General features: G+C 37.6%; 1 protein-coding gene across 1 annotated transcript in view; it reads left to right on the top strand.

Annotated features, from left to right (window-relative positions):
- Positions 1 to 22,307, top strand: part of ADGRV1 (adhesion G protein-coupled receptor V1) — a 258,887-nt gene that overhangs the window by 231,860 nt on the left and 4,720 nt on the right. The window contains exons 87-88 of the mRNA XM_066339463.1: positions 16,310 to 16,501; positions 18,260 to 18,437. Of these exons, the coding sequence (XP_066195560.1) occupies positions 16,310 to 16,501; positions 18,260 to 18,437 (370 nt within the window). The remainder of the gene's footprint in view (positions 1 to 16,309; positions 16,502 to 18,259; positions 18,438 to 22,307) is intronic.

The raw sequence follows: 22,307 nt of genomic DNA, 5'->3' as shown, positions 1-22,307 counted from the left end.
AAAAAATAGGGTGAAAATAAAATTAGAAAAGTATAAAAAATAGTGGATCTTGATACTAACCTTTACTTGAATTTTCCTTGTAAGCATGGCAGAAGAAATTCTAGTATAGCTGTTTTATTACAGAGGTTTAGGTATTATTGTTTATTCAGAGGATTGATATATCCTACAAAATGAAATGAATCGTTTTAGTCTGCAGAATGACTTATTAGAGATTATATGAGATTCAACCACACTAGGTGCAGAATTATGCACTAAGATACAAGTAGTGAAAGTATTTATGCTATAAATTGATAAGCTCTCTATATATACATAAATATAAGAAGTACATATAAGACTGGGATGAGTGTATCACTTACCTCAGGAGAAATGGAAATTAGCAGCACAATACAGATCTGAAAGCAGCAAATATGATTGTCACATTATAAATGAGAGCAATTTAAATATTATTGTAAAGGTTATTGGTGATGCATTATTTGGGATTCTGTGGACATTTCTAACCCATTGGTCCAAGAGATGAATTCTGTATATTGTAGTAGGGAAAAAAAAAAGCATGAGTGGTGAGCAGAGATTTGAAAATCTCATTTCAGAAGTCTAGAAGTATTTCACATGTTTTCTGTCATCTTTTGACGGTGTCCTTATTGGCCTTGATCCAGCAGCTGTGTAATCACACTGGTGTCATCTTGCATGCAAAATAGCATACTCTAGTTTTTTAGAGACTTCAGTTTGTTTAGTCTAGTTAAGAACAACTCTTGGTTCTGTTCAGAAGGCAGTGTGATGTGAGGGCACAGACAAAGCATTGAACATCTTTCATAGTTACATTCACTTTGCCTGTGTCTAATAGTACTGACAGCTGTGGGAGAAGCTCTTAAACATCCAACCTGCTCAGACACACCGTGCGACCACATACCACAAAGTTCTTCAAGATTTTCAGTGTTTCCATCTTTTAACAAAACGTCTGTGAATTTAAGGCATGTGTTAACTGCATTGTTAACTGTTGTAAATCTTTTGTAAATCAATTTGTTTGAAAGTATGTGAATGCAATGTTGCCATTGTTTACTTTTTGTATCGAATTTTGGTGATAGATTTTATTCTCCTAAAGGGAACATGTCAACAGTTAGATGTGAGATCTGAATACAACTGCTTAGAAGCAGCTCTCTCAGGAATTTTCTGATGCATATGAGGACTGCAAGTCTTTTGGGTCTGGAAGGAGTTGAGCAACTGTGAAGCTAGAGCTAACCACGGTTGGATGACAATTGCTAAATTATGTTTTTATTATTTTCAGCAAAATGTCAAGTATTGCTCTTTTGCCTTTACAAAGGTCAATTAGATTTTGAAAAGCATCAAATCAACTTGTACTGACAGCTGATTGTTTGTTTAAATCTTTGGACATGTTGTTTTGCTGTTACAACAGAGACATGAAAATTTTTAGTGACAAAGATCCTCAATTACAAACTAGAAACCACACTGATTTTTTTTTTTCTTTCTACATCTTCTTAGACAAGAGTGATCAGATTTAGTTTGAAAGGGCTACCATTTTATTTTCGGTGTATGGGTGCCTATGACTGTGTGCTAATAAAGCACATAATCTGCTGGAGGCTTGCTGGTGTTTTGATTGTGCTTCAAAAAATATGGAAGAGTAAAGCAAGGTGAAAAATTGTGACTAATGTAGGTTCAAATACTCTGCATAACTGGTGGCAGATTTTGAAATGTTGGTATTTCTTATGCCCAGACCCCTGTGGGATTAAACTTTCAAGTTTTAGAAAAGAGAAAATTGGCATTTTAATACATGAAGTGATTCCATTCTGAGTAAAGCAGAGCCAACAGCTCTTGCAGAACTTTTTTCTCATTCCTGACTTCTGAAAGGTTACAGGAAAACAGTGATTCTCACCATGAAGACTTCTGCTTTCCTTTAAAACTTTGTTATTTTCATACTGGCTTGCCTGTCACCCCCATTATTAGCCAAGCAGCCCAATGTATATGACAGAAATTTTTACTTCATAAAAGGAATATGTATTTACAGATCTGTTTTGTGAACAGAAATGGGTTAGTCACACTCCACCACCGGGGACCTAATTTATCACACTGACTTCCAAAGGTTTTTTATGTGGTCGGTAAGGAGGGAAATGTGATTCCAGAGGATCTTCACCAGAAACATGTGAGGTTCCTGCTTTCACTTAATATCGCATTTCCGTAATTAGGCTCTGTGATTTCATCCTGAAGACAACACTATTGTTAAGCATCCTTGTCCCCTTCTGCCTGGATTTAAAAAAAAAAATATTATCTAGACATTGTATGCATTGAAAACAGAAAGTGAAATTACCCATTCCAATATTTTTTGGGTTATATCAGAATCATTTTTCATTTTCCCCTAAGAAATAAGTGATCTCAAAAGGAGAAACAAGTGACTTCTATCCACATTTCCACCAGGTCTTTGTTTTGCAGATAAGTACAGTGCAGAAGTCCTTCACAGAGCTCCAAGTGAGGCCATGGAGTCATGATGAGATTTTTGGACCACTTGAAGATTTTTTTAAGAATCACTGTCTAAAGACATACTCTAAACTCAAAGAAATAATCTATAAAGTATTTTGACCAAGATCTAGTTTTCTGTGCTAATTTTTTCTTGAAGTTATTGTACCAATGTGTTGAAAAACAAGTTAACTGTCCTACTTTCCTCGAGGATGCATAAAAACCAACTGAGAAAGTTTCTTTAGAGTAGGTTACAAAACTTCAAAAATATTTAAATTAATGAAAATTTTGATGGTTTTGCCTCTCAGCAAATATGTTTGCTGAACATATTTCTATGTTTGTAGAAAACCACGTAACTATTTGGTGTAGAAAACCACATAACTGTTTGTATTTAGACAGATTTACAGAAATTTGAAAATATGGAAAACAGAAACTTGGAAATGTACTATTTTCACTAATGTAATATAAATTTTAAGTTCATATGTTGTGAAGAAATTTGAAAGAACATGCAAATAAACATGTTCTGCTTGTGCAAATCATCACAATAGGTAACAATGGTATAAGAAAAACAGAGACTAAATGATTTTTTATATACTTTTTTGTTTCGTAGTTCACCTGTGGGTAGCCATGTCTGTCTGACCAGCCTGTCAATCTTCCGAGATGTGTATTATCATCTCATTGTAGATGGCTGGAATAAAAACCAGAGAAAGATGAGTGACTTTTCTGATACCAACACACTTGCAATATGAAGCAAATTTAATGGCTCCTACATTTCCAGTTTATTCTTAATTTATTAAACAACATTACCACCAATCTCTCAGTCTGTGTTGCCTCAAGTACTTTATTTTTGGAATGGATTGTATTTTCTAATTGGAAACCAAATTTAGTTCTAATAGAGAATTAAATTCCTGTAACAATAAAAAGTAGGAAGTGTGGGATGAGAGTTTTCAGGACAATCTAAATAAAGACCCTGTTTCTGAAAATGTGCCTTTTTAGATTGCCATCCCCATTTTCATTGATAAAGAGCGTTAATACAGACTGTTTAGCCACTTTGCTGACATGATTTGTCTTATTTCATAAAAACTATTTGTAATAGATAAATTGGAGGAAAGAGAGTGGTGTTATCATCCTTGCCACAGATTTTACTTCTGGTAATGTAATTTTGTTTCTCATTTTACCTGTAGTTTTGCTTCTAGTAATTCACTGCGAATGAACCTTAACCTAAGGCAGTGAGTGCAGTTGCAAGTAACTGAATGCATATGCTTTGAGAAGCTCTGTATCTGAATTCAGAGGAAGGTTCTGTGTGGAGCAATTACCTAACATCTAGGGTGGAAGTTCATCTGAATGTTATAACTTGCATTTTTGCTGAGTGTTCAGAGAACGATTGCACCTTGTGCCTAATTTATCAATATTAAATTACCTTTACAAAAACATAATTATGCAGTTTTGTATATATTATTGTACATAATTACAGATAAATACAAATTAATATATAAATATCTGAAACTATATTTTTTTGCTTTAGTCGCACAAACACCACTGTAAAAAACTCTCACGAGCTGTTGTAACTTTGAAAGACTCCAAAGGAGAAACATGGACTAACTGTGAGATGTATGTTGAGAAAGAGGCTATGGTTTTACACATAGAGGCCTAGGAGAAACTGGCTTGGCTGAGTTAAGTTATTTATGCTATGTTACAATGAAGTCTTCAGAGGCACCCTGCATCAAGGACCACCATCCCGGTGTTGGTGGTGGAGACATTTAGCCCAATATAAGAGCAGAAAAAGCAGAAGCATGCTCAGGTTCTTTCCATTCCCAGTGTCCTCACTGGAACGGGATATTGAACATCACCCAAAAAAATTCTGCATTCAATAAATTATATGAATTATTGTAATTATTAAATACATTAAATGACACTGCCACACCAGACTGTGAGAATTCCCTATGTCACTAGGTTTTATATAGATTTATGTTTAATCTGCTTAACATAAAATAGCTTCAAAATCCACCTGCCTGGCAAAGTTTCCCTGTCTCACTTCTGAATTTCTTACTAATTCCCTTGGGAGATTGCTTTTGCCTCTCACCAGGCTTTTAATTTTTTACTTATCAGCCCATTTCTTCTGCCAACTTCAGCGAAGAGGCAAAATGCTTCTGCAAACATCTGAACATGCACATTTTGGAGGTGGAAGTCCAATTAGGTCAGTGTTCCCCATCAGGTCTGACCTATAAGTACCTCCAGGCTTGTGGAGCTCACCTCTCTGTGTTGGTCCTGCTCAGCAGGCAGAGCCAGTGCTGCCTGGAATCATATGTGCAGGGAGGAACAAAGCTGGAGTTTTCTCCCAGGTCTGAGTGGTTGAGGGATAATGACAGAACTGGTAGCTGCCTTGCTGCTACAAGGGAACAGAAAAATGCAAATGAAAACAAAGTAAAAAGTACTGAAGTAAAACAACCAACCAAACAAACAAACAAACAAAAAAACCCCAAAACAACAAAAACCTAACAAAGCACTTGTCAGACCCATGCACTGTCCTATTGACCCACACAGCACCTCTGCAGCTGGTGGTGTCTGTGTTCTGTCTGTGTTTGCTCTGCAATTGTCTTGCCATGCAGCCAAGACAGCTCTGTCAAACACTTTGGATGATTTTGCAATGAGAAAACACAATCCTGCAGGGCCAGCAGTTATTGCCATAGAAAGGTACTGGAAAAGAATAGACAGTAATCTTCAGCCCTCACACAAAGTGGAAGGGCTCAGATATGTATTCTATGCTAAGCAAAAGAAAAATAAAGCTTAAATACAAACAAAACAAAACAAAATAAAACCAGAAACAAAACAAAAAATCAGCTGAGAAATGGAAACATACTGGTTTTAAAAACATGTGAAAGTCATGTTCACATGTTTTCAGCAGTTCCTGTAATTTTTTTCCCCTGAAGAAATGCTTCTCAGATAGCAGGAATAGGTCACAGACCAGGTCATATCAAAATCCTTTTGTTAAGTATTGCAAACATATCTTAGGTAATTTCTGGCATTAGTCCATTGCAGAGAATTTCCAAAAAGGGGAAGGGATCTCCTCATTTTCCATATGCAAGGAGAAACAACAGTTTTGATACATATTTCATGATTTACACTATCTTTTGCTGACTAGGGGTAAAGCTTTTTTGTGGCAAAGTTCAATGTATATACCAACACATGGAAACCAAATGTTCCAATTGCTTAGTTTTCAAATATATGTGTATGTATATCTATCTATCTATCTATCTATCTATCTATCTATCTATCTATCTATCTATCTATCTATCTCCTTTGCCATTACATTGGTATGTATTGATGTGCAATTTATGGTTTTATTAGTAGAATATATAACTAAATACTACTAAATAAATACCATATAAAATATAAAAGAATGTTTGATTATACTGTATATACTTAGTTATGTTATAAAGGCCGTTGCTCTCCCAAGTATTGCTCTTGTCTCAAGAATGCAGAGGGATCCCTGTTTAGAGCCATTGGAATTGCCTCAATGTTAATTTACTTTACTTTCTATTTTCTTTAAATTTTCCTTCTTATATATTTCTTTTTACACTTACTTGGTGTTTCTGTCTAAATCTGTTTCTTGATGGAAATCTTTGTGGCAATGATCTTTTCTGTTGAAAAAAAACAATTGTAACACACAAGCACGAATTCTAGAAAGCTTTCTAGAAAAAGCCTCAAGACAAGGGTTTCTAGTAGAAGAGTGAGGATGGGATTGAGTGCATGCCCAGCAAGTTTTCTGGCGACCCCAAGCTGAGTGTTGCAGTTGACACATTGGAGGGAAGTGATGCCATCCAGAGGGACCTTGACATGCTTGAGACGTGGGTGCACACAAACCTCATGGCGTTCAACAAAGCAAAATGCAAGGTCCTGCACTTGGGTCATGCAATCCCAAACACAGCTACAGGCTGGGCAGAGAAGTGACTGGGAGCAGCCATGAGGAGAAAGACTTGGTGGTGATGGCTGATGGAAAACTCAGCGTGAGCCGGCGGCGTGCACGTGCAGCCCAGCGAGCCAAACGCGCTCTGGGCTGCATCCAAAGGAGCACGGCCAGCAGGGCAAGGAGGTGACTCTGCCTCTCTGCTCTGCTCCTGTGGACCCCACCTGGAGCGCTGTGTTCAGTTCTGGTGTCCCAACAGAAGCAGGACACGGAACTGTTGAAGCAAGCCCAGAGGAGGGCCAAGAAATTGATAAGAGGACTGGAGCATCTTCCCTAAGAAGACAGTATGAGAAAGTTGTGGCTGGAAAAGAGAAAGTTGTATAAAGATCTCCTAGCAAGATCAAGGCAGGGTGCTCCCTGGAAAGCTGGAGAGGGACTTTTTGTCAGGAACTGTAGTGATAGGACAAGGAATAATGGATAAAAACTGAAAGAGGGGAAATTTAGGTTACATGTTAAGAAAAAAATTTTCACTGTGAAGATGGTAAGGTACTGGAACGGGTTGCCCAGGGAGATTGTGGATGCCCAAACCCTGGGGCTGTTCAGGATCAGTTTAGGTACCTCCTTGAGAAATCTAGTATAATGAGAGGTGTCGCTGTTCATGGCAGCTGGAGTCGGGACTAGATGATCTTTAAGATGTATTACAAACCCTTAGCCTTGTATGATTCTGTGACCAAATCTGTATTTATTGTGATTCTGTTTTTCATTTTACTCTGAGTAGCACTCCCTGTGAAAAGAGATCTCAAGTACTCTCTTTAGGTACATTTTATTCTCTCCTTTCACAAACTGGGGGCTTATTATCTCAAGCCAGGAAGTGAGTGATTTCAATGACAGAGCCAAATTATACCTCCGCCTACTCTTGTTCACCTACTTGTCAGATATGGAAGGACATCTAGTCTTTATCCTTTTTTTCCCCCCACATTTTCCTTTTCTTGAGCAGCATACCTAACCGAAACAGTTCTAGCTTCCTGCTTTAAAAGACTTGTCTTCTGCTATCCCTAAATCTGTGGAAAGGCAGTAAGTATCTATAGGATTTTTTTTTTTCACTGAAATCAAGGGAAGTAGGGAGTGTAAATTGCTGACATTTGCCTTGAGTATCACTTAACAGCAAAGCCTACTATACAAAAACTGTAGTTCTCAGACAGTTGTCTGGCAAAATTTCTTCTTGTAATAACTTACACATCTGTTATTCTGGATGTAAAAAGCATAGAAAAATCATTGGAAGATATTTGCTGGGGTCGGTTTTTACTAAGGGATGGTTGAATGTGGTGAGACCTTGTTTGGTTCCTTACAGCCTTGCATGTCTGTACGTGTCTTACTGGCTTCAACATCACCAAAGGGTTTTCCAGATAGTCAGAGAATGCTGGAGTACACAAACACTCTATTCCCATCAGTCTTGCCCTGAAACACTCAGGTTTCTTGCATTTATGGCTTCTGAAGTTGGAGAGTTCTTGTTGCAACTTTTTATGGTACTGCACTGAAATGCTGCTAAATAGATAGCTTATCCAATTTGTCAGTCAGAGTAACAAGAATCAGAGAGACAACTGTAGACATAAGAGAGATTATGACACTGAAATAAATTTCAAAGGGGAAAATGTTGCTATAACAATATCTTTTAGCTTAACTCTGAGATGGTCTGTAATGCCATGAAACAGATCAGCCATGAGTTAGCTTCTGTCTTTTTGACTCTTCTGGTTACTAAAAGCCCATTTTCTATTCCCTGTTTCTTTTATCTCTGTCATTAATACAGATAATTAGAAATTACTGCTTTAACAAAAAAAATAACAATAAAAATAATAATGTGCTGCAGGAGTGGCTCTTATTTTGTCTGTGCACTGTGGTGCTAGCTTGTCTGTTCTTTAAATGTAGTTTCTTCAATTGCTAGCTTCTTTGAGTTTTCAGATATACTTGCTTTCAGATATAACTAGAGAATTAACAGTTCTGAGACTGTTAGGGAATCTCTTGAACTAGGAGCAGAGGTTGCAAAAGCATTTTCATCAACCTTTTCTTGTCTGGGAAAGAAATAAAAGCAGTAGTGGGCTTAAAATCTAAAGTGAGATGTAAAAGGTAGGTTCAATTATAAATGTTTACCATGGAAAGCAAACATGAGAGTAAATGTTCCTAAAATTTTACTAAGCATATGTGAAAACTCATGACCACTCATATTTCTAGGAGTTGAAAAATGTATGAGCATAACCTTACTATGTTTGATCTTCCTGCTTGTTCTTTTTTAATGTAAGATTCATCAGTGGACAAATAATCTGGTTTCACTGGTATGTGATCTGGCTACTTTTTGCTTCCAGAGCGGTCCTCCTTATAGGAAAAAGCACAAGGAGGACGTAATGCAAAAAGGATCTCAAAGAATGGTGTCCCTAGTTTCTGTTGCCTCTACAGGAAAGAAAACTGGGAAAAAAAAAAAAAAAAAAAAAAAAAAAAAAAAAAAAAAAAAAAAAAAAAAAAAAAAAAAAAAAAAAGTCGGAGGGAAAAAAAATTAGCAGGCTAAGAATTGGGACAGAGATGGGGAGCAATGGGGTGCCAGTCTTCTTTGCTCTTTTTTTGTTCTGAACCTCCTGCCACCATTTGTGGTTGCTGAAATTTGCTCTCTCACAGAGCTCTGTAAGGAGTGGCTGCAGCCACAGCCATGGGAGGAATTGCAAGCTGCTTCTGAGCACTGTGTCTCCCATGTTTGCCCTTCACCTCTCCCAGGTTCCTACCTTTGGTGTTCAACTCAGTATTTCTTTCTTTCCCAGCTAAGCTTGAAATTCAAAAATAGGGCTTTCTTTGTGTTTCCAGGATGACTGCATTGGAAGGAAGTGACAGAATTGTATTCTAGCTTAATCTACAGGTTTGGCAAGTTTGGCTAACCATCTATATTTAAAGTTAATTTTTGAGCTTTACACCTCTGTTTTAATGCTGAATCTGTGCCCTTGAAACAAACTATAACTACTGACAAAAAAAAAAAAAAAAAGCAAATCCTGTGAAAAAATAAAAAATTAATTAAAAACCCCAAACAAACAAACAAACAAACAAAACCCTAAGAACTTTTCCACCACTTACAGTGCTAAAATGAGAGGTAAAAATTATACTTGTGTGGGAGTAGTTACAAGTGTTCTGAGAGCTATGTAAAATATTTGTAGTGAATCCTGTGTGTCCAGGCAAATCTGCTTTTTAAAGATGTGCCGAAGTGTGTGAACCTGTCAGGTAAGACTTAGCCAAGTTTAGACTAAATCAGAGCCTGGTGCAGTTTGCCAGAAAGAAATTTATGGCTTTGGCTTTGAGTAGAAATTGCAAGATCCAGCATGGTGTTGGCATAGCTGGCTCTGCATAAAGAGAAACTTGGCAGAGTATACTAAATTTTCTGATGAAACATTAGTATTAGGAAAACTTGTTCAAAATGCTGAAAGCACAGTATTTTTTTCTGTTATTACAGAATATGCCTGTAACCTGTTTATCTGTGCAATTAAAACTTTGCCAAAAAATGAAAGCACTCAAAAAAAGTATATCTCAGGGCTGACCTGTAAATGCATTTTTAATTTAATGATAGATATATGAATTATTACTTTTCTTAATTCCATTTTTTAAGGTGGCTTCTGTTCTTGTATGTGTGTGTGTGGTGGCAGTTGGTTGATTCAACACGTGATGCCTACCAGCATGGTATTGGTTTTGCAGTACTGAATTACGAATATTTATCCTTGATTCCTTTTTTTTTTTTTTTGCTTTTGGTGTTAATTTTTAGGTCTTCAGCTGTAACTGACACAAATCTTGTCCTACAAGAGCAAAATCGGTATAAATGCCTAAGGAAGCAATGTGCAGATAAGCCATAAAAGTTCACAGTTGGAACTGAGATAAGATAAATTGCATGATTGATAAGAATTACAATGGTTTCATCAAAACTGACTCCTAATGGCAAATAAACATTCTAACACTTACTACACAGCAGGTACAAAGTCTACTTGCTAAGTGCAATCATCAGCTGATGGAATTGTACTGCTACAGTTTTACAGCCTTTTCTAAGAAAAAGAATCACATTCAAACAAAGGGTCTTTGATATATATTTCAAAGGTTATTATTTTTGAAGAGCCATGAGTGGGAGAGGTTAAGTGATGGCTTAAGATGTATCATATGACTAAGGTGATACTTCTGTCATAATAGCAACAATAAAAGACCTTCAATCTGCTCTCAAATTAAAATAGGATTGAAAAAAATAATGGCAAAATAAAATATACATTAAAGAGTGCATAGAAAAATGCCACACCTGCAATTTATCATAATTATCTCTAAAAACAAAGAAGGAAGGGAAGCAGGAAAGGAAGGAAAGCTTTCCTTGCAAAAAAAAATAGAGAATTATGCCTTTTGTGTTTCCCACTTGGCTCACCTTATTAATACTACTGCATGTATGAATATTCAGTTCCATAACTAATCAAAAATTATTTGGAAATATGATATCTCATATTATCAAATTTATATCCTGCATTGTACAATGGCACTGATTATGATTTCTTGAATATAATTCCTTTACTTTTGCGAGTAATTTTTTGCTTTGCAGACACTAGCTTTTGAACTTAGTGAAACATGCAGTTTATTTATATTAAGCAGACTGGTAATTTTCCCAAAAGAAGTAGGCACTTGTTATGTAAATCAGAGTTAATCCACAGCAGTTTTTGACCATCCAGTGATTGGAAAACAACATAAGAACTTCCCATAAATTAATGAAAACGCTAGGGAGCTTCACAAGAAACCAGCCAAGGCATTGAGTAGCACACCACCAGAAGTACCAGCAGCACCCCTGACCATTGACAGCTATCCAAGAACAGTGTGACCACTAAATTAACAAGGAAAAGACATCCTAGGACTGGTTGCCAAGAGTAAATTAGCACAGTCCAGACAGAGAATGAAATTAAATCTCACCCTGATAAAATTAAAAATCTGAAGTAAGGCTAACCAAAGCATAAACCACCATACAGAAATTACAGTAATGACAAACAGAGTGTCAAAAGCTGATCCAAGTATGGACAACTCTTCTGTTGTGAAAGATATGTTTGTGTGCTTTATTGGGGTGTTTTTACCACCTGGCATGAATAAGGGTGTGTAGGGACATCCGTCATCTTTCCCAACAAGGGTGGAGCTGTAAAAATAGAAATGAGTTTTTTAGCCATCCTGTTCTAAGGATCAGAATGAACCATTTCTGGCACTGGAATTTGTGGTCTGACAAGCGGTCAGCTTTCTTCAGAAGCCTTGCTTTAAGTATTTGCCTTTAGAAAAGCAACTTTTAGTGATATATTCATGTGATGGTAGTTAACAAACAAAATTTTCCAAATTAAATTAGGAACTTGAAGAGTGTCTCTGTAGAGTGCCAGCAGTTTTTGTTAGTGCTAACACATACCCAGAAGCAGGTTCAGGAAATCCTAAAATGTAGTGATAAAATTACTTTTCATTCACAAAAGTCCTCTTAAGATACTTTAGTTTTATATATAGAAATACCATTCCTCTAAAACAGATGATGGTATCTGAATGTATTTCTCCTTAAAAAAGAGGTTCTACAGTTTCAGGGTAGGATATCTTACACATGGTTAAAATACTTGTGAGAGAAGTATGATGCATATTAGCTTAAAAAATAAGTCCAAAACCTTGCCATGTTTGTGTTTATCAGATAAATAAAATAATAATAAAATCACTTGACATAGTAAGCATCTTGGTTTTCTCTCTGTACATTAAAAGGACATGATGAAAAGATTTGTTGATTGCCTAAAGTTTATTTTATCATTACTCATTACTAGTAACAGAGTTAGCTCAGTTTTCAAAATTTGACATAATGTAGTGTCATCACAGTAATTTGGAGCTCACAGAATTGGAGGACAGGGGCAGAGACTGAGTGCTCAGTATGCAATTTTCTATAGATCAGTCCTCCAACTCTGCATGAGATCTCATGAGGTGTAAATATGTATTAATGTATTCTGTCCTTAATTTACTAGCTTCCTGCAGCTGCTCCTTCAGAATAAATAAATCAGTCTGTTGCATAGGAGAACCCCCCTCGCACACATGCATGGACAAAACCCCCTCACCAATTATGTTTTGTGCACATATAACAGAAAAAAACTCCCTTCTTCTTCTATAGAGAAATTTCCACAGTCTCTTTGGGCAGGTTGTTCTGGTGCTTAGTTACCCCCACATTAAATATATTTTCCTCTTATCCAGTTGGAACCTTGCCTGTTTCAACTTAGGACCCTTCTCTCTCCTTCTGTAAACATCTCACTGCCTTTTCCATGACTGTGTCTTGTAAAGTGAAATACCTGGCATAACCTAGAGCAGCACTAAGGCTGCTCCCACCTCACTGAACAAAAATATCCCATCAAACTTTTCCATGTGAGCTTTCTTTCAGACAGTTATACCTGTGTTTATATGGATTTTTTTTTCCTGACATAACAGTACAAAAGAGATGACGACCCAGATCAGCTTGCGGAGATGAAATAATAAGAGCTTAATTGTCTTCTGTCAGCAAATACCAGTAAAATAATCAGCAGCCTTTTGCAGACAGTCTCTTGCAGGCCTTTTTCAAATAGGCACTATGTTTTAGAGCTGTAAGTTGCCTGTTTGTGCTCCCTCCTTTGGAACAACCTAATTGCCTGCTTGAAGTACTTCCCACCTTCCTTGATTGGAAATACATTATTGCCACTTTTTTTCTTTCCTCTTTTACTGTGCCATTGTACTAATGCTACTATCAAAATGTGACCATAAATAAAACGGAGTTAAATGTTTTGTAATTAGTCCTGTGGGCCCAGTGCACAGAATTTATGTGGAATTATTATTAAATCCTCCAGATTCCTAGTTTTTCAGCTTAGTTGCTCAGTCTGCTTCCATGGAGCCCAGGTCAAGCTCTTTTTGATTATCAGTCAGTCATTGCAATTTGAGACTCAAGAGGTTCTCATGGCCCCTGGCATATTCTTGTGAGTTGAGGAACATGACTTCCAATTTATATGCAACAGCAAAGGTTACTGGCACTAGGCTGAGATTTTGGGGTTTGGGATTTTGAATTTAGGTTAGGTTTTTTTGAGAAAACATCTAAGAATAAAATAATAATAAAAAGAAATCCCACAAATTTAACAGAGACATTATTGACTGCTAACTAATATCCATACCATGACCAACCTCTTTTCAATCCTTTTGGTGGGTGTAGGTTCCCAGCAGGTCTGTCAGCACAAATTGACTATTCTCTTCATTTCATTCTCAGTCCAACCAGCAAGGACAAGGTCTGTGAGCCTCTGAAAAAGTACAGTAGTTCCATCTTGGCTAGAGTTGTTTATATGATAAACACAGAAAAACATGTATTACAATGTCAACAACCCTATTTTCACAGCAGTTTATGACAGTTTTTACAGTGTTAAATGTTGAAGTAAAAAGGAACATCAGTAGAGTCAAAAGCATGATGAAGGATAGTTGAATTCTCAGACTGTTGCTTTTGAAAAAACCCACAGAAACTGTGAAAGCTGTGGTTGCACTGACACAACCTAAGCATGCTGCCCATGCTCTTTCAGAGTAAATAGCCTGGCTTGAAAAGAAACAGAAATCCATATCATTTACTGCATGACATCTTCATGTGTATGTTCTTTGGAACTCAGTGCTATTTGGTCAGGACCGTTTTACTTGTTCTGGTTTCCTGATTACCTTCCTGAGGTTTTTAATAGGAACAGAGGATTGTCAGAATATGACCCCAAAAACCTTTTGATGCTTCAAACAAAACCATAGTGATGGTACGAAGAAACTCATATCTACAGAGCATTATCTTATTGAGATTCTAGATATGGAGAGGAATATGGGTGAAAGAAAGTTCCATCCTTTATCCAGCTAAGCAAGGAATTCTCTGCACAGCAAGAATTCCTGTGCTACATGTATTTCCTACATAGGAATGTTGGGTATAAGCTTCTCTTTGTAAGACATTGCTGTAACAATTTACAAGATGGGAGAATTAAAACACAAATTTTCGTTCTGCTATCTGTCTCAGCGTTTGACTTCTCCTGTCCCTACATATTAAAATAACCTCCCTGTGTCCATGTGATTATTTTGCAAGGACCCAGAGGAGTTGTCTCATCATCCATCTGCAGAGTTACATCTGGACACAGACTACGTTAAGGAGATAATTGTGACACTTTATTCCATGTGCATTTGTTTTAGAAAAGTGAGTGTCCACACTTGAGGCTACACAGAAGAGTGACTTCTCATGGACCCCGTATGCCAATGACTTGTGTTCCTGCAATTTCAAAAGACAGGGCTCTGCAGCATCTTCACCTAATGGGTTTTCTTGAAAAGTATAAAACCACTTGAAATGTCTGTGCAACATTTGTGGCAAGGCCCTCAGAGACTGAACTGGTAGAGACTACTCTGAATTTTGAATTGTCACTATAATCTTGGGGCTCTTCTTGGGGTTTTTATCCTTTTCATATCCATAGCAACTTAAATTAAAATAAATCCATTTGCTGGCCTCATTACGTTTGACCTATACCAGAATCCTTGAACTTGTTTATAAAATGAAAAGATATTTTAGTTTCCTTTTTAGTGTCTCAAACATGTGTTTGCATCTCTTTTATGGAATGTATTTACTTATATGTATTACAAAGAAATTTCCTCTTAGTGAACTGCTCTGAGTTGTCATGACAAATAAACAATAATATAGAAGAGTAGGAAGATATTTTCTCAAAATAGTAATTTTTGTGGGGTTTTTCTGTTAAAAAACTCACATGCTGTATGGTTTTGTAGTACCTGTGTGAGAGTATTTCCAGCGTTTAACCAACTGAGATTGAAATCCAGTTGAATCCCATTAGCTTCTCTTATGTGTCACTTGGGACCAGACAATTCTGTCATATCATTTTGGCAATAGATATTATCAGTCTGTGTATCATGAAGTGCTATTGAGTATTTTCAGTCTCTTCTTTTTTCAAGTATTTTCAAGATTCCTTTTGTTAGCAATTCACAAATATAATTAGATTAAACTCCTTCCTATTTGTAATCCCAGTTAGTACTTCCATGCCAGTGGATATCTTTAAAATGAATTGTTCTGTTTAGTACAAGTGGCTTCAGGGTTCAGAGAACAATGGGAATAGAAAATCCCATTGCAAATGTAATTATATTGCAGCAATTGGTAAGAATGCAGAAGACTTCTTTCTGTACTATTTTGGTAACCACTTCTTTAGTAATTATTGAACAGTTTGATTTATCTGTTGGAGTGGATTATTTTCCCTCAGAATTAGTGCAACTTAAAAATTAAGGTAAGTCAGATTTCATATGGAGAAGTTAAATTACTGGATTTCTCTACAAACACAAGACATGGTTATAATACTTTTCTTGGCTCATCATAAAGGTTAAAATTAGCAAGATTTAAAGAAAAACTGCAGAAGCATACAGCAGAGCCTTTGTTGTAATCAGAAATGAAAACCAGGGCTGAATTCATGCATATCACAGAAAATCTAATTTATAGTTATGGTATCTGTGATACCAGCAGTGCCGTTTGCATGAGGTGAAGATTAAAAAAAGCCAGCAGGTCAGTAAGAAAATGAAGAACTGTGGCTAAGGAACAGTGCCAAATACTATTATAAACGAGGCCTTTAACCTCATTTTCACTGTTACAACTGTGAAACTCAAGTAGGTTTTGTTGGTTTTGGGGCCATGGCTTTCCTTTGCATCTCTGTAGGTTCAACCAAATAATAATTTTTGAATACTTGTGTCTGTTTGTCTGCATGTGTGCTTTAGTTAAAAAACCCAGGATCTGAACTTGTAAATTTTAGATCTCTTGTGGACAGTGATATCCTCCATTATTTTGCACAGAAAGCTCTGAACCAAGCTCCCTGAATTTCACAGCCTGATGTTCTCTTTCAATCTCCATTTAAGGGTCTTTATGTCTTTGTGGTATATTTTATCCTGCACAACCAACTTTGCTGTCCTGTGAAAGCAAGCTACACTGTAGACATGAATGGGCATACAACTCCAGGATCAGCATTTTTCACACATGGCAGTGGTTTGCCAGCTGCAGGAGGAGAGATCAGCAAGTCCACGCAGAACCTCATCAGTGCTATGGAAGAGGTGAGATCCCTATAGTGCTCTATAATCGTTAACTTGTTTATTGAAATTACCCGGGAATTTCAGTGTTAGTTCTTAAGTATAATACATGGGAATGTGATGCTAAATATTATAGTTGTCTTGGACGGGGGCGGATAGGAGGGTTTTTTAATCATTTATTTTAATGACAGAAGTTGTTCTTTATCCATGTTATTCTTGTAACTTACTGTGCCCTGATAACATCCCAGCAAGAGAATTTCCCCTTTCACACTTGAGTATTCATTGTATTATAGAGGTTGGTTAAAGTGTCAAAAGTAGGTAATGAGAAATCAAAATATCAGATTAATTCTTTCAGCTTACTACTATAGGTTTTAGTTTTAAGTACTTAATTTCTCAGAGTTATGTGCAAGACTTCTGGAAATTGCACAGAAGATGGAATGGAATGGAATGGAATGGAATGGAATGGAATGGAATGGAATGGAATGGAATGGAATGGAATGGAATGGAATGGAATGGAATGGAAAAGGAAGGGAGTGGAAATAAGGAAAAGGGAAAAGAGAAAAGGAGGGAAAAGGGAAAAGGGGAAAAGGGAAAAGGGAAAAGGGAAGGGAAGGGAAGGTGTAGTGGGTTTGCCCTGCCTGGATGCCAGGCACTAAAGTGCTAAAGTGTCTCTCTCACTCTCCTCTGCATAGAAACAAAATCAGAGGAGCATAATGGGAAAACAAACAAACAAACAAAAACAAAAACCAAAACAAAACACCTTAAAAGCACCTTCCCCTCCTCCCTATCCCTCCCTCTTTCCCAGGTCTAATTCTTCCCACAGTAGGACAGAGAGACATGGAATGGGGGTTATGGTCCGTTTATCACCCATAGCTTCTCCAGCTCCTCAGGGAGAGGAGTTCTTCCTCTCCTTGAGCATGGGGTCCCTCGCACAGAAGAGAGTTCTCCATGGACTTCCCCAGTGAGAGTCCATCCCACAGGCAAGAGTCCTCCCCAGACTGCTACAGCATGGGTCTCTCTTCCAAGGGTTGTAATCCTTCATGGACAGGCCCCAGCATAGTCTCTTCTCTCTAAACACCTCCCGCACGGTCACAGCCTCCTCTCAGGCATCCCCTGCTCTGGTGTGGGGCTCCTCCATGGGCTGCAGGTGGATCTCTGAATCCCCATGGACCTCCATGCACAGGACACAGCTGCTTCACCATGGACTGCACCACTGCCTGCAGGGGAATACCAGCTCTGGCATCTGGAGCACCTTCTCCCCTTCCTTCTCCACTGATTCTGACAAATTCTCATCCTGCTCTTCCCTGGCCACCATTACATCAACACAATAACTTTCTATTTTCTTCTTAAATATATTATCACAGAGGCATTGCCACCACTTCTTATTGGCTCAGGTTTCTCAGTGGAAACATCTTTGCAGCTGCCAGGGATTACTCCCTGGAGAGGAGTGCCCTGGAGGCATGGAAGAGAAGCTACTTCCAGTACCTTCTCACAGAACCACCCCAGTAGGCCCCTTGTAATCCCTTCTACTACCAGAATTTGGCCATGAAAACCCAATACAGAAGGGAAGAAAAGGCAGGGGAAATGAAAATATAGACAGATAGATATAGATGATAGATAGAATTTATTAAAAAGTTTAAAAAGGCTTCCTGGTCACATCCTATAGACGTGACAAAATAGCTAGTTCCAAAATCTCTTAATCTTCAGCTCTGGTCATAATTTCCAGTTCTATACAATAGTTTTGATGATTACTGCATTTCTGTGTAATTTTAAACTCTACAGGTACCTGCAGACTGGGAGAGGGCATCCTTGCAGCCTGCTAGTCAAGCTACTGCTGCCTTTAAGCAGAGTCCACAAAATGGTAATGTTTTACACCCTTCTGGAGGATTCAGTACCAGCTCATTAGTAGCTGATGAGGAATCACAAGAGTTTGATGACCTAATATTCGCTTTAAAGACTGGTGAGTGACTCTTCCCCTTGTCCCTCAAAGTTTTCTGTATTGCTATGGTGTTACTCATCCTAATGGTGTCACCATTCCATGAGATAGGGATAATAAGGTCTCTTAACATAATCTGACTTTCAATGAAAATTGGAATTTTCCAATGAAAAGTTTAAAGATCAGTCAACATGGGAATGTCTGCTAGGACAACCTAAGAGGCAAAGGAATCCTACCTAATAAGATGTGGCACACACTAACCAAAGCCCACTCAGGTAAAGAACAAATGGACTTGCTTGGTAGCAGGAGGTCACCTAAATGATCTTTAGGGATTAATGATTTCAGACCAGTGAGCCTTGCAAGAGACAAAAGCAAGGCATTCATGAGAGTAGCAGATTAAGAAGTGAGCTGGCACACGTAATTTCAGAAGCTTATTCTCTTCAGTGATATCAAGAAAAGTCAAAATGGATGGAAGACTGGGAATAATAAACAAATATTTTTATTCAGTAAGTTCATAACACTGTGTATCCTAGGCCAGTTTACATTGCAGGAAATGCCTCTAATTATGGGGCCCTCAACATGCAAAGGACACAGACTGATTCCAGAGGAGGTCATGAAGGTGCTCAGAGGGCTGGAGTGCCTCTGCTATGAGGAAAGTCTGGGAGAGTTGGGGATGTCAGCCTGGAGAAGGGAAGGCACTGAGGAGTGCTTTAAGTCCATTCCAGTTCCTAAAGGCGCTACAGGAGAGTGGGAGATGGACTTTTGATAAGGGCATAGTGTGACAGGACAAGGGGGAACGGCTTTGAACTGAAAGATGGCATGTTTATATTAGGTATTAGGAAGAAATTCTTAATGATGGTGGGGAGGCCCTGGCACAGGTTACCCAGAGAAGCTATGGCTGCCCAGTCCTTTTAAGTGTTCAAGGCCAGGTTTAATGGGACTCTGAGCAACCTGGTCTAGTGGAAGATGTTCCTGCCCGTGGTAAGGGGCAGGAAATAGATGGTCTTTAAGGTGTCTTCCAACCAAACTATTCTATGTTCTGTGGAAATCCGTTTTATATTTATTATTTTTTCTAGACATTTTACAGACTTGTTCTACTTCGCTAGCAGTAAATTTTGTTTTCCAAGACTTTGAAAGCAAGGTGCAGAAGTTATAGGTATTGCAAACTTTTTTAGATATGTAAGAAGGTAGCTTTTACTCTTAACTTCTTGAACACTATGAAGGAAATCAGATAATTCATAGATAGTTAATAAGACATGAAGCCGTCTACATCTAACATTCCTACTATTACACAATGTTTACTGCTTAAGTGAGTCTGTTGGCATCCATAAACTATAGAAGACAAGAGTCTTAAGTCATGAAGAATAATCTAGGCAACAGCCATAGCTGAAATATAATACAATTCAACACATATTCTGCACTTAGTTACTTTTTTCTTAAGTCTTCAAGCTCTGTCCCTAGTTAACTTGTTTTAAGTTCTTTGAGAAAGTAGGTCTAAAACCAGCTTTTGATTTTCTTGCCTAAATTCTATCATTGTCTTCTTTATTAATATTTATTATAATTTGTTTTTAATGAACATTTCATATTAATGTGATTTGAAGCAGTAACCTCAGGCCATTTTTGGAGAAAAATATTTTATTTACATTACTGATTCAAGTATTGTCTAACAATTTTACACTAGTGCTTATTCTTGTGCCCACACAGTGTCCCCAGTAGTCTTATAAGAGTAAAAAACCCATGATTTCTAGACCAAACCAGTTGTCCCATCTGGTTTCAGCTTCACATTTGAACAAGATGAACTAAAGATGTGGTGTGAAAGGTTAGAGTATATTTGACCAGTAAAGTAAATGTTTATCAGCTATTATCTCAAACACAACCTCTAGCTTGACGCATATTTTATCCTTTAAAAAAAACCCCAAACAACAAAAACAACAACAACCCCCCAAAAAACCAACCAACAAAAATCTCAAACAAACAAACAAACTCCAAAAAACCACTAAAACCCTGAATCAAAAAATCCCAAACAAACAACCCAAGCTTTTCTGTAACTAAAATCTATTTTATTATTTTCATCTTGACATGTTCTCCAGTTCAGTTCAGTGCATGGCCAAGGAAAGGGAGGCAAGGAATAACACAGAAGTAATAAAGAGAGATGAGATGATGTAAAGCTGTATTTCTTTTCTCTGTTTGGCAATATGGACCTATTCTGCTTAAGTATTCACTCTGCAGTGGTCTAACAGGAGTTTCATGTTAATAGTTAAGCTAGCAGGCACTGAAATGAGCTCATCTCCTAGTCTCTCAGCACCACATTTCTTCCTCTCTTGCATCATGGCTTATGCTCACATGAAACCACAAGAATTCAGGCTAGATTTCTCCTTTTCATCTTCTTCTTCCTCTCCCTTCTCTTTCCAACTCTACATCAGTTAGTCTGATGCCCTTTGACCACTAGTCCTGACTCCAAGAAAGAAGTGGTCTTGGCAATGGGAAGACAAGGACCTCTTCTCTAAACAGTCTAATGTGTATAGGCAGCCAAGATGCCTTTTTGCTGAACTGCTCTTGCCTGTTATATGCTGTGTGAGGCGCTTCTCAAAGCCTTTTAGAAGAGGTTTTATTTCAGAAGGCTGAGCATTCTTTATTCTGGAAGAGCAGGGAGAAGGTGCTCTTCCACCCAGATTAACTAGTTTTATCACTGCTAAACTGGGGGGGTGTTGCTTTTGGAGGAAAATTAGAAATACCATGTTTGAACTTTATCTGTGAAAAACTGAAACAGAACCTTCCATTATCTGTGTTCCCTAAAACTGTCAATCTGTACTAAAACTTATAGCAATGTTCCAACTCTGAGGGCTGACTGAGGTTCAGTGCTGATCAGCAGAGGAGTATGTAAAAATGTTTTTATGCCCCTTTGTGCTTCGTCTGATCTTTCTGCTCATGTAGTTCTGAGCTTTCTGAAGGTGACTTTAACTTACGCTCACAGGGCATAATTTTGTAGCCACAAAGTTTAACCTGGCAGCCAAGATCAATGGAAATGAGTATAATCATAGCAAAGCTAAAATTTCATTCCCGCCCTCCTGCCACTCTCAGCTGTAGAAATGAAGACAAATTTTTTAAAAATTCAACTAGTCCTCCACAGAAAAACTTTGTTTTTAACTTGTCAGTGTTTAGAAATTTGCAGTGTGCAGTACAGCCCCATAAATAGCTGTGCTGGCATACTCAGTCTTGTTGCTAGAGGAATGTGTTGTAGAACTGTGCACTTAGCCCTTGGTTCCACAGTCATTAATGCTGGGCCTAATTACAGATTAACCTGAAATACAGGCTGGGTCAGATGGAGGTATACAAGTGCAGTTCTGGCAAATCAGGTGTCCATCTAATTGAGCTTTTTCTTAGCTACCTGTTGTGCTAGCTTTTTACAAGCATCACATGGTGATAGGGTTTTCTGTTTCATGAGAGAAATCCAGTGGGCTTCTTAAATCATACAGCTATTGTATTTGAATACCTTACCAAGTAATTCCTTCTTTCTATCAAATATGCTCATGTCCATACAGAAATGCACAGTTAAGGATTCACTCCGCTCAATATATCACACAATTTCTTTTATTGTGGAGATCTTTTGGAAGGCAGTCCCGCTCCAAAGTGGCTTATGGAAGGAAAAAAAACCCAAATATTGTAGGAGAAAAAAAATTGGTGATATGTCCTGCTCACTGACATGTGCTAAAAAAGTGGGGGTTTTTTTATGTTTATGAGTTTGTATTTATTTATTTTTTTTTTTATTTTTTTATGTCTCTTATAATGATTCAGACTGCTTCTGTTGAGAAAGATAGTTATTTATTAATTAGTTTTTTTGTTGATTTCATTGATTAACTTTAAAAGTCTGCAGTTTTGGACTAGATCTCATTT

This window comes from Sylvia atricapilla, chromosome Z (genome assembly GCF_009819655.1).
Source record: "Sylvia atricapilla isolate bSylAtr1 chromosome Z, bSylAtr1.pri, whole genome shotgun sequence".
NCBI classification, from domain to species: domain Eukaryota; kingdom Metazoa; phylum Chordata; class Aves; order Passeriformes; family Sylviidae; genus Sylvia; species Sylvia atricapilla.
The sequence above is the reverse complement of the archived record's forward strand: the minus strand, read 5'-3'. Positions and strand labels throughout refer to the sequence as shown.